Source organism: Balaenoptera ricei, chromosome 15 (assembly GCF_028023285.1).
Source record: "Balaenoptera ricei isolate mBalRic1 chromosome 15, mBalRic1.hap2, whole genome shotgun sequence".
Classification (NCBI taxonomy): Eukaryota; Metazoa; Chordata; class Mammalia; order Artiodactyla; family Balaenopteridae; genus Balaenoptera; species Balaenoptera ricei.
Genome location: NC_082653.1, coordinates 31,442,403 through 31,464,975, shown reverse-complemented (window position 1 = coordinate 31,464,975; position 22,573 = coordinate 31,442,403). Strand labels below are relative to the sequence as shown.

The window sequence follows — 22,573 nt, the reverse complement described above, 5'->3', positions numbered from 1 at the left end:
TCTCCAGGGCTCACAGGTCCAGCAATTTGATCCCTTCCCAGATTTGAGCATAATAAACTGGTAGAGAAAACTCACAATTTCACACCTCCTGCCTTTCCCTGTTTCTTCCCCCTAGAGCTCTAGAACCTCCAAAGCCCTCTTGTAGACCTAGATCTGAGATGTGGTAAAGCTGCCCCATCTCCTTCCAGGCACACTATCCCACAATTTCTCCTCACCCTGCTGGCAAGTATACCTCCAGCCAGCCTTATGCTGGTTCTCTAGACCAGAATCAGGCACAGATCTCTATGTGACACCTGTCAGGTAGCCCCCTACCACCCCAGGGCCAGCTTAGATTTAACTTTGTCTCCTATTCCCAGTCATCCTTGAAAACTGACCAAGCCCAGAATCAGATGTACTCCACGAGGGTTATCCCTGTCTTACACTGTGAGATGGCAGCCAGTCACAGACACAGAGCCTGCCATCTGACACTCCCATGTGAGAAGCTCCTGGCCTGTCCTTCCAGAGCCCTCTGCCCCTCCCCTTCAGAGAGGAAGCCCAAACCCACAGTTCTGCTTTAGATCAGCTGCCAAATAATCCTCATAAGACAACTTGCTTTCATTTCAACTCTTCACAGTAAGCTCCCAAAGACCCAAGTAAAAGATGGAAGATGTAATGGGAAGCTGAAGGCCTTGGAAGAGCTGTTTCTAAGCTATGACTGTAACAGCTTTGGCTTCCTAGGCTGGGGAGGGGATGGGGAGGGGCGGTTACCCGTCTCTCCCATTTCTCCCATTTTTCTGCTCTTCTCCAAAGCACCTCTCATCTAGGACTCTCATACATCCTGAGATGTCATTCACAGCTAGTGGGCACTGAGGCCATGAGTTCTCTGCCCCCTCCCAGATACCTCTCTAAACAGGTCCTCATCTCCCTGGCATGGCTCAAGACTTCCTCATCCTGCACTTAATTGGTGGCATTATTCTCCCTGCAATTCCCCCCTCCCCTGCCACCCAGAGTGTCCAACATAGCTTGACACATGACAGCAGCCTGGTTAGTATTTTTATGTTGGCCAAAGGAATGGTCTCTTTTTGTTTCTCCCTACCCAGTTTTGTTAGTCAACAAGAGGCTCCTCAAACCCACCCCTCCACCTGTGGCCCGGGTTCATACCAGCTCCACATTCCCTCTGTCCTCTGTCCTACCTGTTCAAATCCTGCCCTGCGTAGTCCCACTCAGCTAACAAATACAGGCACTGCTCTGGGGCCCTAACAGATATTAATTCATTAAATCTTCACGCCGGTAGGTAGACACTACTCTTATCTTCATTTTACAGATGAGAAACTAAGACACAAAGAGGTCAAACAGCTAACATAGGGTGGAGCCTAGATTTGGAGCCAGACTGTCTGCCCCACCTCCTTTAACCATCCCGCCAAGTGGCCTTTCCCACCCTCCAGCACTTAAACCCTCCCTCCCTAGAACGAGGCCACTTATTTAGTGTAGCAATGGGAAGTTTTATTTCGACATCCGATATGGAGTAAAGTAACAGTGCAGAAGTTGGTGTATGCAGACCGATGTGTCCTGGGCAGGGTCTGAAGGCTGTAACCATGTAAGTAGTCTCTTGTTCCTTCGCCCATCACAGGCCCGCAAAGCTTCCGACACCCTCTGGAGCTCTCCACGCCACGGCACTGGACAGAGGTGTTTGAGACCCTCCTTTGTCCAGTCCCCTGAGAGAAGGAAGGAGGTGCAGCAGATCCATCCGGGCTCTCCCTGGAGGAGACCCGCCGCGGCATGGCGCGGTCCAGTCAGCAGGCTGCAGATCCCAGGAGCTTGCTGCTCTCTGGCGGCGGGAGCTGGGAGTCCGGGGACCCGGGAATCGCACCTTCTACACTCGGCGCGCCCAAGGGCACCAGCAGTGACCGAGACGCTGGGGAAAGGGCGGGAGGGAGACTTAGCTGAGTGGTAAGAGGGAGGAGGCCGGGGAGGGGCGCGGGAGGTGGAAGGGAGCGGACCGCGAGGGGAGAGGGCGGGCGTGAGCACCCGCGGCGCGGCGGGGGTGGCTTTCACGGGGTCGGAGCGCGAGCCAGCGCCACCGCCCCTTGGGACCCCGGAACGCCAGCTCGCCGAGAGCGCAGATCCCCTTCTTCCGGCAAGTGTGGCGCCGGGTCCCTCGGTGCCGGCGCCCCCTCCTCATCCCCGGCGCTGCCCTTCCTCCGTCCCGGCCCCGCGCCCAGTAGCTAGCGCCTCAGTGGTCGCCGCCCGCACCACCCGGCCGTGAGCCACCGATTTGCCCGCTCGCCTGGGCACGCTGCGAGAGCGGCGCGCGTCGCCAGCCCCGGCTCTTCGGTCCCACTCCGCGGCCGCCCGCTCCGCTCGCGGGCAGCAGTGCTCCACGTCACAGGAACTGAGGCAGGAGCCCGACAGGACCAGCGCGCGGGGCTGGTGCCGGAGCCCCCAGCCCTACCAGTCGCTCGTCCTGCGCCCAGGCCCGGCCCCCGACGGCCGCGCGTTGAGATGGCTTTCCGCTATCTCCTGAACGTCAGTTTCGAGGGACCCTGCTCCGACAGCAGCGCCGGGAGCTCCAGCGCGGGCGGTGGCGGGGGTGGCGCGGGCGGCGCGGCTGCCTCGGAGGGCCGGGCGGTGGACGGCGTGCGGGTGACCGCAGGCGGTGGCAGCGGCAGCGGCGTGGTGGGCGCGGGCAGCAGCGAGGACAACCGGAGCTCCACTGGGGAGCCCGGGGGCACCGGCGCCGGCGGCGAGGTGAACGGCACGGCGGCCGTCGGGGGGCTGGTGGTGAGTGCGCAGGGCGTGGGCGTGGGCGTCTTCCTGGCCGCCTTCATCCTCATGGCCGTGGCGGGCAACCTGATGGTCATCCTCTCCGTGGCCTGCAACCGCCACCTGCAGACGGTCACAAACTATTTCATTGTGAACCTGGCCGTGGCCGACCTGCTGCTGAGCACCACGGTGCTCCCCTTCTCGGCCACCATGGAGGTTCTGGGCTTCTGGGCCTTCGGCCGGGCCTTCTGCGACGTGTGGGCCGCCGTGGATGTGCTGTGCTGCACGGCCTCCATCCTCAGCCTCTGCACAATCTCGGTGGACCGGTATGTGGGCGTGCGCCACTCGCTCAAGTACCCAGCCATCATGACCGAGCGCAAGGCGGCCGCCATCCTGGCGCTGCTCTGGGCTGTAGCCCTCGTGGTGTCTGTGGGGCCGCTGCTGGGCTGGAAGGAGCCGGTGCCCCCTGACGAGCGCTTCTGTGGCATCACGGAGGAGGCGGGATACGCTGTTTTCTCCTCCCTGTGCTCTTTCTACCTGCCTATGGCCATCATTGTGGTCATGTACTGCCGCGTGTATGTGGTAGCGCGAAGCACCACGCGCAGCCTGGAGGCGGGAGTCAAGCGCGAGCGGGGCAAGGCCTCAGAGGTGGTGCTGCGCATCCACTGTCGCGGCGCAAGCACTGGCTCAGACGGAGCCCACGGTGGGATGCGCAGCGCCAAGGGCCACACCTTCCGCAGCTCACTGTCGGTGCGTCTGCTCAAGTTCTCCCGTGAGAAGAAGGCAGCCAAGACGCTGGCCATCGTCGTGGGTGTCTTCGTGCTCTGCTGGTTCCCCTTTTTCTTCGTCCTGCCACTGGGTGAGTGACCCCTCTCCCACCAGCCCCTTCTCTTCCTCCCTGAGCCTGTGACCATCCCTTCCTGGCACCCAGACTTGGATGGCCCTTCCCAATGGAGGGTGACTGTCCACCTGAGCATGGAAGGTTTACTTAGTAACCTGCCTGGTCTCTTTGACACGTGCGCGTGCTGCTTTGTGGGAGACAAATAGGCTCTTCATGCTTGCAGGATTTGTTTTATGAGCTTCTAACTTTTCTGGCCTTCCCCCTTCTTCACTGCCATTACAAGCCCTGGGCTTGTTTTACACTCCCAACTCCACTAAATATAAAAGGTCAGTGGAAATCTGTGTGGGCATCTGCTCCCTTAGTATGTGGCGAGCAGTGTATGTGCTTGTCTACATATCTCCCTCCCTCCACCACCAGGGCCTACATTCATTCATGGGCAGCAATCCCTGGCCAGTCTACGTGAACATCAGCAGACACCAGAAGCCACCTGCTTTCTCTCAGTTTGGAAGCTGGGCCCCCCTGGGAGGCCCTCCCCAGCTGGTATCTGTGAATGCCATGGGCTCTCATTTCTGAAATCTCCTCTTGGGGTGGGGGGTGGGGGTCTGTGTGGGGGTGAGAAAGAAAGGAAAAGGGCATCTTATCAAATGGAAAGTTAATATTGTTCATTGCAGTTTCTTAAATTACAGAGTCCTAGCACTTCTGGAGAACTTTGCTATTTCTTTCACAGGCTTTCCTCTAGTCCTGGGAGGTGGGCAGCTGTTCTCAGGACCTTCCTCCCACGCCTTGAGGCCCCTCCTGGAAGCCTTGGGGCTCAGTCAGCACAGGGAGAAGAAAGGGAACAGCATCTATGGGGTTGCATTTGGCCTGAGTCACTTCACCCACAGGTGCAACCAGCCAGCCCAAGCCAGGACCTCCCATGTACCTGTAATCACCCACATTGAACAGATGATAACATTTCGCCATATTTGCCTCAGATCACTTCCTCTCTCTCTTTTCAGATAAACAGAACAACTAAGTTCCCTCCTCCTGTCCCTTCCTCATTTTCTCCCTCTCTCCACAGAGGTAAATCTGGTGTTTATCACTCCCACACACATGTTTATACTCTTACTACAAACACCTGAATCCATAATAATAAATAGTATTGTTTTGTGTGTCCTTTGGACTTATATAAATTGCACCAGCTGTGCACATACATCTTCAGTTTGCCCTTTTCACCCAATGTTTTGTCGTTGAGATTTATCCGTTCTGGTTATTTTAGCAACAGTATAGTATTCTGTTTGAGAGTATGCCATGGTGTGTTGACGCAGTCTCCTGCTGTGTTCAGTTTTTCTAATTTTTCACTGTTACAACCAACACTGCAAAAGGCTACTGTTTTTTGAGGTCGAGATCACGTCTCCCTCTTCCAAAAAGTCATCCCTAAATCTCCATGGCCTCTGCCCTTGCTGGCAGACACTGCTCTTCCTCAACCCCTCATCTCTGCTGCTCCTCACACCTCGTATGGGAACCCTGGGGCTATCCTTGCCTCTCCCTTCCTGCCGGTCTGCACTGTGCCCAGCTTCCCATGGCACCTCACCAAGTTCTAGAACAAAGCCCAGGGCCACAGTGGAGCTGAATTTAGTGGAATCTGGCAATAATGAGCAAGCAGGACAGAGGCCAAGCAGGGAAACAGAATATTCTGATCTGCCATGATGTGGCTTGGAGGGCAGGACAGCAGAGAGAACAGGAGGACAGAGCCTGTGGTACAAGCAGGAGTGGCCTGAGGGTTGTGCAGGAAGAAGGGGGGCCAGGAGCAACCCCCCCCCCCAGGAGCTCTGGAGCCAGGCCTGGGAGGAGGGAGGCATCTTTGGAGGAACAGGGAACATTCTGAGCAGCAACTTTTGGGGGTGAATGTGGAATCCAAGGGGCTGGCATATTTTGGTAGGAGGTGCCAGTATGTGCTTGGGGGAAGAGGATGTTGGGAACTTAGATAAGGGGACCAAGGATGGATATGGTTGCAGAAGCAGGAGTGTGGGGAACAGTCTCCCAGAAAGAGGATGGATGGACAAAGAGAAGAGATGGGCTGGGGAAGGAGCCCTGGGGAGTACCCACTTTGAAAGAACCCAGAAGGAGGCAGAGAAGGGGGCAGACAGGAGAAGGTGGTACCTCCCTCCTTGCAGGCCCTGGTTCCCACACCAGGTGGAGCAGGTGAGGAGCAGCAAACGTGGGAGGATTGAGAAAAAGCACTGTGTGCCAGCAAGGGCCACAGGCCATGGAAATGAAGGTGCCAAGTAGGGCCACAACCTGGGGTTGTTGAGCAGACCCAGGGTGCCCTTCACCCACATCTCCACACACAAAGCCAAGTGGAAGCAGGAGCCTCAGCCACAGCAGTGACATGGCCAGTGAGCAGCCCCAATCGCCCAGAGGATATCGAAAGCTTTAGGAAGTGGGCCCAGGGTCCCAGGGGTACACTGGCACAGGGGACCGTGAACAGCCATCTATCACCTGAAATGTTTTAGTCAAGCCAGAGCTGCAGCAGAGAGAGATACAGACAAGGTATGCTCACCTGTGGGGCCATTGGGGCCCAAGTTGCTGGGCAGGAAAGAATGGGACACAAGCACAGGGCACCTAAAATCCTGAGGGGCTCAGAGAGGGACTAGGGGTCATCCCCCACACCTCCATTTCCCTGTCTGTGACTCGATCTAGGCAGTGACTACATTGGTGAATATATATGTAAAGTCATCAGTCTGTACTCTTAAAATGTACACACTTTATAAACTTGACTGTCAGTATCTTATGCCTTAATGAGAGAGAGAGCGGGAGAGAAGGAGGGAGGAGGCAGGAGGAGGCTGCCATCTGAGGAATTGGTGTCCAGGCTGGAAAGCACACTTTGGCAGCCAGGTGTGGAGGGTAGATTCAGCATTTGCGTCTCAGAGTGCTGGCCAAGTGCCGAAGGACCCATCTCCACAGGCTCCCTGAGGTGGTGCAGGGTCCACAGACTCAGGGAGAGAGGCAGGGGGTGCACTGCAGCAAGTTCTCAGGAATGGCATTACTGTTCCCTGGCCCAAAAGCCTGAAGAAGAGGCTGGCATTACATCTCCTATCTGTGCCTTCGTGGCACCTGGCACATAGTAGATGCTTGGTCAGTGTGTGTATAGAAGGAAGAAGTGGCAGAACCTTTTCACATCCTTCCGTGCCGAGGATCTGGTTGACAAAGCACAGCCCTCTATCTTTATTATTATTATTATTCCTGTGGTAAGAACACAACAAGAGATCTACCCTTTTAACAAATTTTTAAGCATGCAGTATTGTTAACTCTAGGCACAAGGTTGTACAGCAGATCTGTAGAATTTATTCATCTTGCTTAACTAAAACTTTATGCCTATTGATTAGCAACTCCCCATTTCCCCCTCCCCTCAGCCCCTGGCACCCACCATTCCACTCTTTCTTTGAATTTGACTATTTTAGATACCTCATGGAAGTGGAGTCATGCAGTCCTTCTGTGACTGGCTTATTTCACTTAGTATAACAGCCTCTGTGTAAGCAGAGACCCCCTTTACTCGCAATGCATTGGGGGTGACCCCCCCTTTTATATGACCTTAAAAAGTTTTTAAACATAACAGCTAACATTTATTGAGTGATTATTATGAACAAGCAATGAGCTAGGGGTTTTATTTTCCGTTTTTAAAAATCATGGATAGTTTCAAACACATAAGTAGACAGAACGGTATGATGGCCCCAGCTTCAACAAGTATCAACCCAAGGCTGATCTTCATTCATTTCAACCCCCCGCCCACTTTCCACCACTGCTTATTATTTTGAAGAAAATCCCAGACACCATATCAGTTCATCTGTAAATTCTTCAATGTATATTTCTAGAAGAACTTTTAAAAAATAACCAAAATCCATGATAACACATAAAAATAGTTGTTTAATAGTACCAAATATCTTAGTGTTCAAATGTTGCTGATTTCCTCACAAAATTTTCGTTTATTTGTTTGAATCAGGGTCCAAAAGAAAGTACATACATTGCATGCACTTGATTTGTCTCCTCAGTTTCTTTGATTAATAAGATTCCCCTACCCCCACCTTTTCCCTTTCAGCTTATTTGGTGAAGAAACCAGATTGTTTGTCCCCAAGGAGTTGCCCACATTTTGGAGTTTGCGTCCCTATTAGTGCCATTTAATGTGTCCCCTGTTCCTTGTACTTCCTGTAAACTGGCTTGAACAGATTCAAGTTCAGTGTTTGGGACAAGATTTCTTTTCTTTTGTGATGTTAAGATTGATCAGGGGTTCAGATGCAGTCAGCCTGATTCATTCATTATAAAATGTTCCATCAGCCTTTCACCTGCTAGTTTTAGCAGCCATTGACCATGGCCTGGACCCATTATATCACTGGGACTGAAAGTGGTGATATCCAAATTCTATCATTCCTTCTGCATTTGTAGACTAAAATTCTAAAAAGAATTCACCACTAGCTATTTGGTCACTTGAAATAGAGTCCATACAGGAAAATCAGGAGAGCTGCTCGATGCTCTCTCCTTTATCAAAAGAAGAGTCAATTTCCTAGCAATCTTTCCTAAGGGGACCAATAGGTTTTTTAGTACCATGTTAAAAGTGATTTTTAAATCTGTCACACATTATAGACATCACTGTTTGGGGGTTGGCCAATGGGTGCCCTTGGCCCTAGAGTCCTGTTACTTCCTGCCTGGGTCAGAGATCAGAGGTCAAACTGAAGCCAGGGTTAAGGGTCAGTTGGCAGCCATGCTTTAAGCTTTAAATCTCACCAAATGCCTCAGCACCTGCTTACCTCCCCCCAGGCTCAGTTCCAGGCTCACTTCTGCCCCAGATCCTGGCCATGAGGGCCCTGAGCATTGCCATAGGACATGACCACTTCCTGCGTGGCTTGGTCCTCCCAGACCGCCAGAGCCCTTGAGCCTACTCCTCATGGGAAAGTCTCTGAGTTCCTGAGCCCACCTCTGACCCCACCTGAACCCTGCCCCATCCTGCTTCATGAGCTATATGCCCACCAAAAAGTTCTCCTTGAATGCTAGAGGATTTGCCTGCCCTCCTTTGCAGATGGTGACCCAGCAGAACATTGGCCTGGGCCCCTGAGAGCCAGCATTGGGACCTAGTGGTCAATGTCCCAGCAACTCAGTGCTGGGACTCCTGGACAGAGTGACCACTGTCTGGGAACTTCTCTCCTCTGGCAAAAGCACTGATCTGCTCCAACTCATGAGCCATTTGTCATTGTGGTCTGAGAACTGAAAGGTTCATGCTCAGATCAGGGTCATGTTCAGTCGAGCACAAGGGCCATTTGGCAGGGACTTCAGCCTTGGGCACGCAGAGCTTGGGGTGTGACCACTCCAAGGCCACAGATCAGGGAATGAGTTAAGAAGTGACAACAAGAGTGGAAAAGAGGGAGAGAGGGAAGGTGGAGAGAGAGAGGGGGGAGAAGGGGAGGGAGAAGAGCTGAAGGGGAATGGGTGGGGTCCAGTGTAGGACACTGAACAGGTCTGTGACTCATCTCCCTGCCTTGGGCCCCACCGGGCAGCCTCTGTGGCTCTAGGAACTGCCCCTCCCTGCCAATCCGCACAGCTGCAGAAGGATGTCCAGGGCCAGACCAGTAGTTCTAGGCCAGCCCCACAGAGCTCAAGGATCCTGAGGCAAACACGGGGCACAGAGGGACTTCTGATCTATTCCTTGTCTATCTCAAGCCAGAGGACCCACCAGTTACCTCTCACCATGGAAGATTGGCAATGCAAGGAATTCAAGAGATTTGGCTTGGCACAGCTACCCCACAATAGCCTCAACTCCATGTCTTTATAATCCATCTGAGACCTGGACCCTATTCAGGTCACCTCTTCCTGACAGCCTTCCATGATTGTCTCTGCTTCAAAATGGCCTTATCTCTTACCATCTCTTCCTCCCCTTCTCTGTTCCAGCAGTCCTAACTTGGTTGTCCTTGAACTTGTGCGGTACCCTGCTGCCTCAGGGCCTTTGCACATGCCCTCTCCTCTGTCTGGAATTCTCTTTCTTCAGGTAGATGCATGACTCACTCCCTCAGAGGGTCTTCAGGTCTCAGCTCAAGTGTGCCTTATGAGGGAGGCCGACCCTTTAAAATATTGCAAAGAGGTCCGCTGCTTCCCAGCCTCTCTTGGGGAAGGCGCAATTGAGTTCTAGAGTCAGAAGCACTGAGTGAGCAGCTGAAAGAACTAGGAGAGAGAAAGGGAGTCTAGGACTGGGAATTCCATCTCTGCTAGCCCTGTTGGCAGGGAAAGACCTGAATATGGTACATGGTATTTTTAATCCCTCTATTTCTTTCTGGCTAGAGAAAATGGCTGCTTGTGGATAGAAAAGTCACTGGTGAGGGAGGAGGTGGGAAAGGGGAAAGGCTGGAGTGAAGCCTAATAGTCCATGGTTGGCTGCAAGCTATGAACAAGACTGGCTGTGAATTCTGACATTCTACCAAGAACAAGTTCCCTTCTGGTGATGCCAAAAGAATGCTGTTAATCACACAGTCCCCCCTTGGCTTCAGCACTGTCACTCCTCAGCGAGGCTTGGCCAGATTGGCCAGTTCCAGCCTTAACCAGCATCTCAGCAGCATCTCCTGGGCCTGGACATTGCTCTCACTTAGGAGAGGGGACTGGCCTGTGATAAGGCTGCAGACCTCCGCCGCCAATCTCAGCCTGCCTTAGTTTCCCCAACAGTGTGCAGGCCAGGCTAGCCCAGCCAACATGCCAAAGAGTGGGGTAACCTGCTGACACAGGAGAGGCCCTGCCTCTTCTGACTAGTGGATGTTCAGCATCCCTGGACATTAGGTTAGACTCCTGACAGAGGCACCCCAAAACAGGGAATAGGGGAAGGCAGGTGGGAGCAAGCTTGATGGATACATGCAAGAAAAGGCCGAGGAGCAGAGAGAAGCAGGCAAGAGTTGTGTTTGCAGTCATCTCCTACCTACATCCTGACCACCTCTCCTCATAGGTAGGTCAATGTGTTCACTCCCATTCTCCAGCCTGCCTGTTGAGTGGAGAGGAATGGACATGAACATGTAAATTCATGCCCTGCCTTTCTCAGCAGTGGGTGGAAGAGTTGAAACAGTGACCAAGAGCTAATCCCTGGATTATAGGTTTAGGACCAATCAAGAGAGCTTGAAGATACATCCATGCAAAGAGTGTCCTGGGTCACGTCCCTGTACATAGAGCCTGAGACAGGAGTTCTTATGCAAGTGATGGACTGAGGGAAGCTCTCAGGAGGTACCTGGGAGGGAGGGAAGCAGGATAAGTCAGAAAAGAGCTAAACCCAGGATGTGGTCTCAAAGTCTGGCCTCAGCCTGAACCCTGGAACAAGAACGACAGCAGAGAATGGTGCCACCTCGAGATAAGGAGTCTGGCCTTTTCCATCCCCGCTCAGTCTATCACTGGCTGTGGGCTGCCACCTTGGTGGGAAGGTGTCATCTCCCAGTTGAAGCAGCTCCCATTGGTCAAGGGCAATTCTCCATTAGCAGCCAACTATAAGCCATTAGCAGCCAACACTCACAGCAGCTGGGGACCAGGGGAACCTGGGTGGGGCACTAATAGCATCAACTTCAAAACTTAAAGGTGACTTTTGAGCAAAGATCTGAAGAAGGGGAAGGAGATGGCCAAGTGGCTTTCTGGGGCTCCTCCCAGGAGGCTGGGGTCTGTTTCCTGAGATGCAGCGAGCAGGCAACAGCCCAGCCTTTCTGAGTGTTCTGGACGGGCATGCATGCACAGGAGCCGAATTCAATATGGCAGCCCCCACAGGCCACCCTAAAGGCCATAGAGAAGGCCAATGAGTGCCACTTGGTGGAGGCAGAATCAGAAGTGCTCAAGGCACACACACTCCAGAAACCACTCTCACCTCCGCAGACCCCAGGAGTGGAATTAATCACAGAACTGCTCCTGGAGAGGTGGTTCTATGCCCAAGTCTGAAGAACTGGAGAGACCTGCTATGGAGAAAGGAAGAGGGCCATCCTCCAGACCAGGCCAAATGTATGAAAGTCCAGAGGTAGGGATGGGCATGCTGCTTGTGGAGCAGCTGCTGGAAGGTATTAAGTGAGTCTTTGTGGATCCTGACCCCAGGACCCCTGGAAGACCAGGGGAAGTTTTTTTTCTATCTTTGCATGATGTCATGGAAAGAACAAGCACTTTAGGGCTAGACTGATGCAGGTTCAAATCCTGATGCTGCCACTTGCCCTCCGGAGATAACTAGAATCGCTACAAAGTGGGATGCTAATGCCATGAGAATTAAATGAGAAGTGCTACATACAGGGCCCAGCATGGAGCCTGGTAGGTACTGAACACTCAGAAAGCAAGCGTGAGCTCCCATTTCCTTCCTCATCACTTTAGAGGCTACCTACATCTACCCAAACAGCATTTATCCACTCACTCAACAGCTACTTTACGACCCCTGCTCTGGATCAGGCACGTGTGTTAGAGGCTGGGATGAAAAGAATAATTAATCCCATCCCTGCCCTCAAGAAACCTAGAGTCTAGGAGAGTAGATAGAGCAGTAATAAATTTTATTTGTTAAGATGCAGGCGTGCATAAAAGGGCACCTAACCCAGGCTTGGTGGGGGAGGACACCTGACCTGGGCTGGAGGGATGGGTGGGAGGAAGCAGAAAGCACCGTGGGAGCAGTTAGAGCCACGCAGGAAGGCAGAAGGAGCCCAGCCTCTGTGGGAAGACATGCTTGTTGCTTCGTGTGGCCAATTTGGGAGGGAGGTAAGCTGAAGACAGCTTAGGATTCTGAAAAGACTTGAATGCAACACAAGAAAATTTGGGTTTATTCCTCAGAGCCATTAGAAGCCACCAACGGTTTTCAGAGGGGAAAGGAGAGAAACCATTTTTTTTTACAATAAGTCTCCAGCAGCTGTGTGCAGAGTAGAGGAGACAAGGGACCACTGGGGGCTGTCACAGCCATGTAAACAAAATGAGATGCCAGAGTCAGCAAAGGCTTCAGGAATGAGGTGAAGGGAGGGACCCCACTAGAGAGAAAATTAAATGTACCAGACATGGTGACATATAGGGTAGAAAAGAGGGACTCATTCAGCAAACTCAGCAAGTGTTGAGCCCCTACTATGTTCAATGTGTTCATGAGGTCTTCTGGGCAATGGGAGTGCAGCACCAAGCAAAACAGACACTATTCCTGCCCCATGGACTCCTACTGCAGGGAGAAAGGTGATAGACAAAATGAAGAATAACTCAAATAGTACAAGAGAAGGTGATAAGGGCCACAGATAGAGCCAGTTGAGGGAGATAGGGAGTATGGGGTGGGGGACACTGCAATTTTTTTTATTGTAGTTGATTTATAATATCGTGTTGTTTTCAGTTGTACAGCAAAGTGATTCAGTTTTTTTTTTTAGATTATTTTCCTTTATAGATTATTATGAGATACTGAATACAGTCTCATGTGCTATACAGTAAATTATTGTTGCTTATCTATTTTATGTATAGTAGTTTGTGTCTGTTAATCTCACACTCCTAATTTGTCCCTCCCTCCCTCCCTCTCCCCTTTGGTAACTATAAGTTTGTTTTCTATGTCTGTGAGTCTGTTTCTGTTTTGTATATAGATTCATTTGTATTATTTTTTAGATTCCACATGTAAGTCATATCATATAATATTTGTCTTTCTCTGACTTACTTCACTTAGTATGACAATCTCTAGGTCCATCCATGTTGCTGCAAGTGGCAATATTTCATTCTTTTTATGGCTGAGTAATATTCCATTGTTTATATATACCACATCGTCTTAAACCAGTCATCTGTTGGTGGGCCCTTGGGTTGTTTCCAGGCACACTGCAATTTTAGATGGGAGGTCAGGGAGCCATGTGGATTTCTGGAGGAAGAAGATTCTGGGGAAAAGCAAATGCAAAGGCCCAAGGTGGGAGTGTGTCTGGCATGTCCAAGAAGCAAAAGGAGGGTAGTGTGGCTGGAACAGAGTGGGGGGGAGTAGGAGAGGGTGTCAGGGGGTCAGAGGACCACATGTCAAGCTGTGAGGGGGAATGGCAGCCCTTAGAGGGTTTTGAGCTTGAGGAGTGACATGATCTAGTTCTATTGGGTTGGCCAAAAAGTTCCTTCGGTTTTAAAGTACAAATAAAAGACACATTCTTTATTTTCACCCAGAACTTTATTGAACAACATATTCACTGTTTTGTTCCACTACCTTCTGAAATTTTTCAGACAACTTCATAATTCCATCTTCCCAAAACTTTTTGGCTTTTTGAGCAAAGAACTGTTCCTTTACAGTCTTCCAGGGAACTGAAATTTTTTCCATTAAGAGAATTTTGTAAAGACTGAAAAAAATGGAAATCCAAAGGTGCAATGTCTGGTGAATACGGTCGATGGATCAGAACTTCCCACCCAAGCTGTAACAGTTTTTGCCTGGTCATCAAAGAAACGTGCGGTCTTGTGTTACCCTGATGGAAGATTATGCATTTTCTGTTGACTAATTCCAGACGGTTTTTGTTGAGTGCTGCTTTCAGTTGGTCTAATTGGGAGCAGTACTTGTTGGAATTAATCGCTTGGTTTTCCAGAAGGAGCTCATAACAGAGGACTCTCTTCCAATTCCACCATATACACAACATCATCTTCTTTGGATGAAGACCGGCCTTTGGTGTGGTTGGTGGTGGTTCATTTCGCTTGCCCCACCATCTCATCCTTTCCACATTATCGTACAGTATCCACTTTTCATCGCCCGTCACAATTTGTTTTAAAAACGGAAACTTTTCGTTATGTTTAAGTAGAGAATCGCATGTGGAAATACAGTCAAGAAGGTTTTTTCGCTTAATTTCTGTGGAACCCAAACATCAAAGTGATTCATATAACCAAGCTTGTGCAAATGATTTTCAACACTTGATTTGGATATTTTGAGTATGTCAGCTATCTCCCGCGTGGTATAATGTTGATGGTTCTCAGTTAATGTCTCAATTTGATCCCTGTCAGCTTCAACTGGTCTACCTGACCATGGAGCATCGTCCAGCAAGAAATCTCCAGCATGAAACTTCACAAACCACTTTTGACACGTTCGATCAGTCACAGTACCTTTTCCATACACTGCACAAATCTTTCTTTGCATTTCAGTTGCATTTTTACCTTTCTTGAAATAATAAAGCATAATACGCTGTAAATGATGCTTTTTTTCTTCCATCTTCAATATTAAAATAGCTACACAAAAATTCACCAATTTTGATAAGTTTTTTTTAAATGCATGCTGATATGACAGCTGTCACAATACAATCTAACAAAATTGTTGTGAATGAAGTTAAAGACAACTAAGCGCTACTCGAGCCATCTTACGGAAAACACTGAACTAAACTTTTGGCCAACCCAATATTTTTAAAGGATCGTTCTAGCTGCCAGGTTGAGGGTAGATTTCAGGCTGCAAGGGTACATGCAAGAGACAGTCGGGAGGCTGCTGAATTACTCAAGGGGAGAGGTGATTGTGTCTCAGACAGGGTAGGAGGGCGCAGGGAGGAGGGTAGTGGTTGAGTTTCAACCTCATCCCCTTCTGCTGTGCACTCAATCACTCCATTCTATCCACATTAGCCTTGTCATTGTTCTGCAAACATACCAGGGCCCCCTCAGGCCCTTTGCACTGTTTCCTCTACCTGGAATGCTTTTCCCCAAAATGTCCACATGCCTCATTCCGCTCTTTACTCAAACGTCACATTCTCAGCAGGCCTTCTCTGGCCACTTTACCCAAAATTTATACCACCACCCCCAGCCACACACACACACATACATAAATACACACTAGGTATCTTCCTTCCCTACTTTGTTTTTTATTAGCATGTTTTATTATCTGATACGTTTGCATTTTCCTTGTTTATCATATGTATTTCTGGTCTTGCCCTATGACATGTAAGCTTTATGAGGGCAGGATAAGTGTGAGATGCCAGTAGACATCCAAGTGGAAATGTCTGGGAAGAATTGAGTCTGGGATCTATGAGTCTAGAATTTGGGAGAGCAAACTGAGCTGGAGATAGAACTGTGGGCATTACCAGCCAAAAGTCAGTGAGCCTGGCTGAAATTGCCAGGAGAATGCAAAGAGAAGAGATTACAAGACTCTTCTTATAAGGGCACTCCTACACGTAGCAGTGGGGACATGAGGAAGAAGGAGCAAAGGCAATTGACAAGGAGTAGAAAATCCAAGAGAATGGTGCCCCAGAAGCCCCGGGTGAGATGAGAAGTGTCCAGGATGGATAAGAGCTGTATCTGCATGTGGGAGGGCTGGGGTGGAGTGGGGCAGTGGGGCAAAGCAGTGGAGTGAAAAGCAGGTGGGGAAGAGGAGGCGGCACGTGTGGATAGAAAGGGTGGAGAGAATGAAGTCATAGCCAGAGAACCAGCAAAGAGGGTGCAGCTGTGACAGAGGCAAGCTCACAAGTGACTGATGGGTCGAGAGCTCTACAACACAAGTAGGGACATGAACCTTGGGTGGGAGGAGAGACTCCTTTCTTACCAAGGAGGAAGACAGGTGAAGAAGGTTTGAGTGAGTGCCCAACTTCTTTGTCTTGTTTACTCTGTGAAACAGGAAGTGAGATCAACTGCTTTGGAGAAGGCGAAGGGGCAGACTGCAGGGCCTGTGGAGAGGAGTAAAGGCTCAAAGGAGCTAGTGCAGGAATCGGTGGCGGGGGGAGTGGGCTGAGGATGGGTGGCAAGATTGCTTGAAGCCAGGACACAGAGCTGAGGTTGGAGACCCTAAGCGTGTTCAGAGTGTGGGTGAATCTCTCCAGAGTTAGGATCTGGCTGGATAAATACAACCCAAATCCAGAAGGACATGCGCATGGAAGGACTGAGGAAAGAATGGCTGGGGTGCAAATGAGGAGAAGTCTCAGCTAAGCAGAGATGATAGGAGAAATCCAAGGGGCTGGCAGGTCAAAGTTCCGATGAGAAAGAGAGAGAGGACAGAAAGCTGCAGTCAGCAGTGGAATATAGGTTTAAGTGAAGAAATGAACTGCTCAGCCTTATGTTTTAAAAGGACACCCCCCCCCAGCTACTATGTGGAGAACAGGGTACTATGGGGGGCACAGGGGCAGGAACAGAGAGCCCACTTGGAAGGGCACTGTAGGTAGATGATGATAGTAGCTGGGACCAGGGTGGTAACAGGGGATGGAGCAAAGTGGGGGATTCAGGACCAACAGGAGCTGGTAATGGAGGGGACGCAGAGTGTGACAGAAAGAGGGGGGTCAGAATGTGTGGAGCGCCTACGATGTGCCAAGGATGGTGTGGGGAGCTCTCCATTTAAGGATCAGATAGATGGGAAACCGGTAGTTACCCACAGTGTTCTTGGCATTGAGAAGTGAATAGATGTGCTAGAGGAGGGGGGAATACAACTAACTCTGCTGGGTCGGGAGGGGGTGGTGTGACAAAGGCTCCCAGGAGGAGATGCCACTGGAGCCAGCACTACCAGGTGGAGGAAGGAGGAAGGGCAGTCCAGGATGATCCTGTGCAAAAGCACAGAGACAAGACGGGGAGCCCGCTGTGGCCAGAGGGCAGTGAGCAGTCAGTGTGGCAACTTAGCTGATGCACATGAAGACGGAAGAGAAGCGGGAATTGCAAGAGAAAGGAGAACAAGGGGGTGGTGCTGGGCGCCTGGATGGCGGGAGGCAGAGACAGGAGGGTCCCATGAGCACCTGTTTCCAGTGACAACTGCCAAGATGAGTTAGCACAGCTGTGCTTTATGCCTTCAAGAACGGCTGTGGACAATGTGGGGAGTAGGAGAGGGAGCCAGCTCAGGACCGAGAAGGGGAGTGCCAGGTACTGAGAGACAGAGGCCTTGCCTCCGAGCCTCCATGTACCCATTGAGGCTTTCCTGTAGCTGGGCTTCCGGGGCTGGCAGAGGCTTGTGCTGGGCAGCTGGAGAGGACTGAGAAGGCAAGAGAGGTGAAACCAAGTGGTCGACCTAAGAGGCCATAACTCAGAGTGGCTGGAGGAGGAGAAAGTTGGGAGTGGCTGAGAAGGGGCTTGTCCACTGATGCCCTGACAGCAGGGCAGTGCTGCAGGGATAATGCCAGTGAGCACCCTCGGGAGTCTCAGGACAGTTACCCACCTCATCCATGGCAAAGGGGAGGGAAGTGCCCACAAGCCCCCCTCCCCCAACCCAGAGATCCTTGAAAGAGGCTGTGGGCAGAAGAGAGAATGTTGGGGCAGGCAGGCAGCAAAGAGTGAGGCAGGGTGCAAGGAGGTGTAGGGGGTAGACTGCAGCACTCTGGGCAGAAGTAGGTGTGAGGCTCAGGACTGCCATATGTGAAAGGAACAGAGTAAAAGTCTCTTAGGAGCTCCTGTCTGTGAAAGCTGGAGCCCAAGGCACAGACGTCTGTATTTTCCAGGCAAGATGTCTGTGCACAGAGGGCAGACAGCAATGAAACAAAATTGTGGTGGCTGCTGTCAGTGCCCCACCCATCCCCCCTGAACATGGGTCACTTTCCGCCCCAGTAGCTGCCTCCATATCTTCGCCTGCAGCTTTCTCTGAACAACAAAATCGTCACTGTCCACCCACACAGCAAGCAGGAAGTATGGAAAATTAACACCCTGAGGGAGCAACCCAAACACTGGCTTATGGTAATGGGAGTATAGATACCCCACCTCCCTCACCTTACTGGTCCTGTTCTCCAGTCCCCCAGAGCTCCCAGTGAGATTGCACCTCAGTTGCCCACAGCAGTGACTAACTTGTTAACTCTCCTTTCATTGGCTTCCTTCTCTTCCCTCTTTTTATCACACTTCACTACTGGTGTTTCATTTACCTTCCAAATTAACAACTTGCATTTGAATCCTTGTCTCAGGTCTGCTTCTGGAAGAGCCCAAAGTAAGACAGAACCCTCAGCAGGACACAGTAGGAAAAACTTGGGGCTGAAAGGCTGAGTTTGTATCCCAGCTCCTTTGTGTGTAAGGAATTCCCAGCTGGCAGCAGGCTTCTGCATAGGTTGGTTGAGCATGAATTAGAATTTTAATGCTTCAAACAAGGCCCAGGCCACACTACTATATGCCATGTTGCCCACCAATCCGAATCAAAACCACACCAATAACAAAGCCCTTTGGCTGGCTTTTGGCTTACTGCTTAAAGCATAGTCCCCTGATTTGTCATCCTGGGCTAAATATAAAAGAATTCTAGCCTGAGTCAGAAAGTTATTTTCAGCACTCTGTCTTATTTTGCAGCCGTTGAGGGATGCTGTTCAGAGGCTGTCTTTCTGGAGGCTAAGGTCAATGCTGGTGGCCCCCACATTCCAGGGACAACTGCCCAATTCTTCTCCCAAGGGAAATTATCTCCTTAACACATTCTGATTTATGCCCCAGCCTCCCCCAAACCCACCAGGTCTCGGCTACTGTTTCTGGCCACTCTCCAGAGCTGGGAAGGGGGTCCCTTCCCAGGGCTGAGGTCTCCTCTCTCAAAAGCCACAGAAGTAGGGAAAGGGGGAGTGAACAGACTCCAGTATTTACTACAAACCTGCGAAGTCTTGTGCCCTGAAATTTATGAAGCGTCACAAAATCCCTTCCAGAGAAATTGTTGTGTATATCTCACAGAAAAGAAGAGTGAGACTTAGATGGCCAAATAACTTGCTCAAGGCTGCGTGACCAGGGTTTGAAAATGCTGTGCCATACAATACTGCCTGACACTCCTCTTCCTCCACAGTGTCTCTTAGCATCAGGGATCCCACTGGGTGGGAGGCGGGTGATATGCAAGGGTCCCCAGGTCAAAGAGGGGGGCATGGTGCCTCTGCTCCCTCAGTAGGGGGCACTGCTCTTATTTCTTTGAGGGCAAGGAGAAAAGAAAGCAGGTCCCATGATTTGTCAAGGACCACTACCCCTTGTCTCCTCAGCCTGGCAGACACCTGAAGCTTTTGCCTGGCATGGGACGCTCCTGCCGCCTACCCCCAACCCCTGCTGATGTTGAGGATAGTGAGGGTGACAAAGTGGCCTCTGCCTCCTGGATGATGTCTTTGCATTTTGTTAGGTGCCTTTGGAGACATGACTCCTTGAGGTCTATGGTGGGGAAGACAGGGGAAAGGTATGCAGGGAGGAGGGTCTTCCTGGCACAGCTCAGACCCCAGTGCCCCCACCTCCTCCTGCCTGGCACTCTGCTCCCTTTCAAAGCCATCCCAGAAGCCTTCCTGACCACTTCCCACTTCCACTGGGACAGCCCCACTATCCTGCATTCCGACAGCTCATGGGCATTGTGTTTATTGAGGCTTAATTCTAGGTACTATCTCTTGCCTGCTCAAAAATATCCATGGCTCCTAACTACCCACAAAATAAAAGCCAAACTTCCCAGCATTTAAGGCCCTTCACCATTTGTCTCAAATGAAGTTTTCTGAGCATATCCTACAGGACATTCCCATGCCCCAAACTTGTTATCCTCTTGCCCACCTGTCCCTTCCACTCCTGATACCCTCTGCCCTTCCTCATCCTGCCTGGCTCCTGTCCATCCTGAGACCCTGGAAGCCCCCCACCCCAATATACTGAGCACCACCATCATCCCACCTGCATTCCCATGATATGTGATCCACATTGCTACCGGGAGAGCAGGGCCTCAGGTGTTTGATGAGAGCCCAGCACAGTGCCTGGCTCAGGGCAAGCCTGGGTCAACATTTAATTCAGGAGTTCTTACCCTTTTTATACTAGGGACTACTTGGCCATCTGGCAAAGTGTATGGAGCCTTTCTCAGAGTTACTCTTTCAAATGCAAAAAATAAAATACAAAGGATTGCAGATGAAATCGACTTCATTTAACTGAAATCTGTGATTTAGTCTCCAATGTGCTTCCATGTGAAGGCTTTAAATAACAAGATCTAGTGGTGTGATCTAGTGACTGACACTTCCAAATAGTGAGGAGCGTAGACAATATTCCAAAATATCTGTAGCAACTGCTAATATTAGGGGGTAAACTGCCAATATTGCACCAGTTTTGAGCTACAAAACAGTGATTTCATATCGTTTTGTCTAATTCTACTCAGGTTTGTTGCTTACACTCGCTGGAAATGCTCAATTTCAGGTAAACGTGAGTAAAACTGAAGATGACTATTTTTCCTCATTCAAGTTCATGGACACCCTCAAATTATATCAGGGACTCATTGAGGAGAGATATCTTGAGAGCCACTGGTTGATGAATGGCCAGGGCCCCTGAAAGGGGTGGGGGGAGGGGGAGTAGTGCGGAGAGGGTGGCCCCTTTGCACCAGGCGCTGCCTGGGACTCCCTCTCCCTGAGCATCTAACCAGCCTGGGTCTCTGCTTCCCACAGGCTCCCTTTTCCCACAGCTGAAGCCCTCAGAGGGCGTCTTCAAGGTTATCTTCTGGCTGGGCTACTTCAACAGTTGCGTGAACCCGCTCATCTACCCTTGCTCCAGCCGGGAGTTCAAGCGGGCCTTCCTCCGCCTCCTGCGCTGCCAATGCCATCGTAGTCGCCAGCACCACCGCCCCCTCTGGAGCATCTACGGTCACCACTGGCAAGCCTCGAATGGCGGCCCGCGCCCTGACTACGCTCCTGGCCCAGGCGCCGCACCCTCCGGGGCCCTGCTGGCCCTCACCGCGCCCTCAGCCCCCGGTTCCCCAGGCACACCCAAGGCGCAGGCTCCAGTCGTCGGCCGTCGAAAGCCGCCCTGCGCCTTTCGCAAGTGGAGGCTTCTCGTGCCGTTCCAGAGACCCACCACCCAGCTGCATGCCAAGGTCTGCAGCCTGTCGCAAAAGAAGCACGCCAGAGAGGCTGCGTGCGCCCTGCACTTGGAGGTGGAAGCTGTGTCCTTAGGCGTCCCCAGTGATGCAGCTGAGGGCACCACCTGCCAGGCCTACGAACTGGCAAACTCTAGCCATCTCCGGGAGACTGATATTTAAGGACCCCTGAGTTAGGCCGAGGAGTGTGCTGGGGATGGGAGAAGGGTGTGGAGATGGAGGCTGGCTTTGTTCAAGAGGCTGGTGAGAATCAAGGACCCAGAAACTGATCAGGGAGACTGCTCTCCAGAATCCTTGAGGAACTGAGGTGTGGGTGAAGCCCTTGAAGGGTGGAAAGTTATGGGCTCCCCCTCCTGGACACAGATGCCCCCAGCTCCTCCTTTCAAGGGAGAGGCTGAGGGCTCCTTGGGGCCATTTGCTTCCAATCCCTGTTTGAGAAACACTGCCCCATCCATGACTTGAACCCTGGGTAGATGGCCCCAAGTATGGCCAGGCAGCCCTGTCCCTCCTCTTGGGGAGGAAAGGGCACAGAGGCCCTGCCTGGCTGCCCCCAATGCCTCCCCTCCGGAAAAAGTCAGTGGGGCCAAAGCTTCTCAATGGACACAAGTTATCCTTACTGTAGACTGAAGGAATCCAGTGGCCTGCCATTGCCACCCACAAGCTTTGGTGGCAGATTGGATGACTGTCCTACAAGCCTGTTGTATTAACCTGTGGGCCCACTTTGCCCTACTGAGGCTCCGCCCTGCCCCTCACTTTGTCTCCCCAAGGGCCTTACTGTTTACACTGTATATAGCTCCTTGTGCCTGTGCCCATCACTTCTTGCTGGGCTCTGGAACCATCAAATGGGGAGAACTTTGTCATTTTTAGACATATTTATTGGTCAGAGTACTTCTATTTTGTCCAAACTGTGCAAACTGTTCATCTTCAGCTTACAACCCATAAAGAACTACTTTTTGTTTTTCTAAAATCCTTCAAGTACTAAAGGCCCACAAGAGGATAAATTGGGTCTGTGTTCACCTTTCTAGTTTCAACCTGTCTCTTTAACTGATGGCTGCTGTCCTTTGGGACTTTCAGCATAACCAAAAGATTCGGGCATTTTGTTGGCTTTTAAAACTCACATGATTGGTCTTGGGAACAAACAGTAATTATAAGCACAAAGTTTCGCTTTTTTCAGTCTCACCAGATATATCTGTGATGCTCTGAGGGCCTCAGTCTGGAAGGTGGCCATCAGTTAAATGGGTGAAACATTACTTTACATGAAAAAATGTACAAGCCCAAGTAGACAGGTATACATGGTGAGAGAACACCTACCTAGGAACCATGCTTATTAGCTT

At 51.1% G+C, this 22,573-nt stretch overlaps 1 protein-coding gene across 1 annotated transcript; it reads left to right on the top strand.

Annotated features, from left to right (window-relative positions):
* The first annotated feature begins 1,976 nt into the window (after positions 1 to 1,976).
* Positions 1,977 to 22,180, top strand: ADRA1D (adrenoceptor alpha 1D). The gene is made up of 2 exons (XM_059896855.1): positions 1,977 to 3,601; positions 20,812 to 22,180. Exons 1-2 carry the CDS (start codon positions 2,482 to 2,484, stop codon positions 21,399 to 21,401), a joined length of 1,710 nt encoding a protein of 569 aa, XP_059752838.1. The 5' UTR covers positions 1,977 to 2,481; the 3' UTR covers positions 21,402 to 22,180.
* The last annotated feature ends 393 nt before the right edge of the window (positions 22,181 to 22,573 follow it).

What these genes read in the sequence shown, in the direction of transcription:
- ADRA1D (XM_059896855.1), top strand. Translation starts at nt 2,482, where the DNA reads ATGGCTTTCCGCTATCTCCTGAACGTCAGTTTCGAGGGACCCTGCTCC. An exon ending in TTTCTTCGTCCTGCCACTGG is followed by an intron (nt 3,602 to 20,811) that starts GTGAGTGACCCC and finishes TGCTTCCCACAG; the next exon opens with GCTCCCTTTTCCCACAGCTG.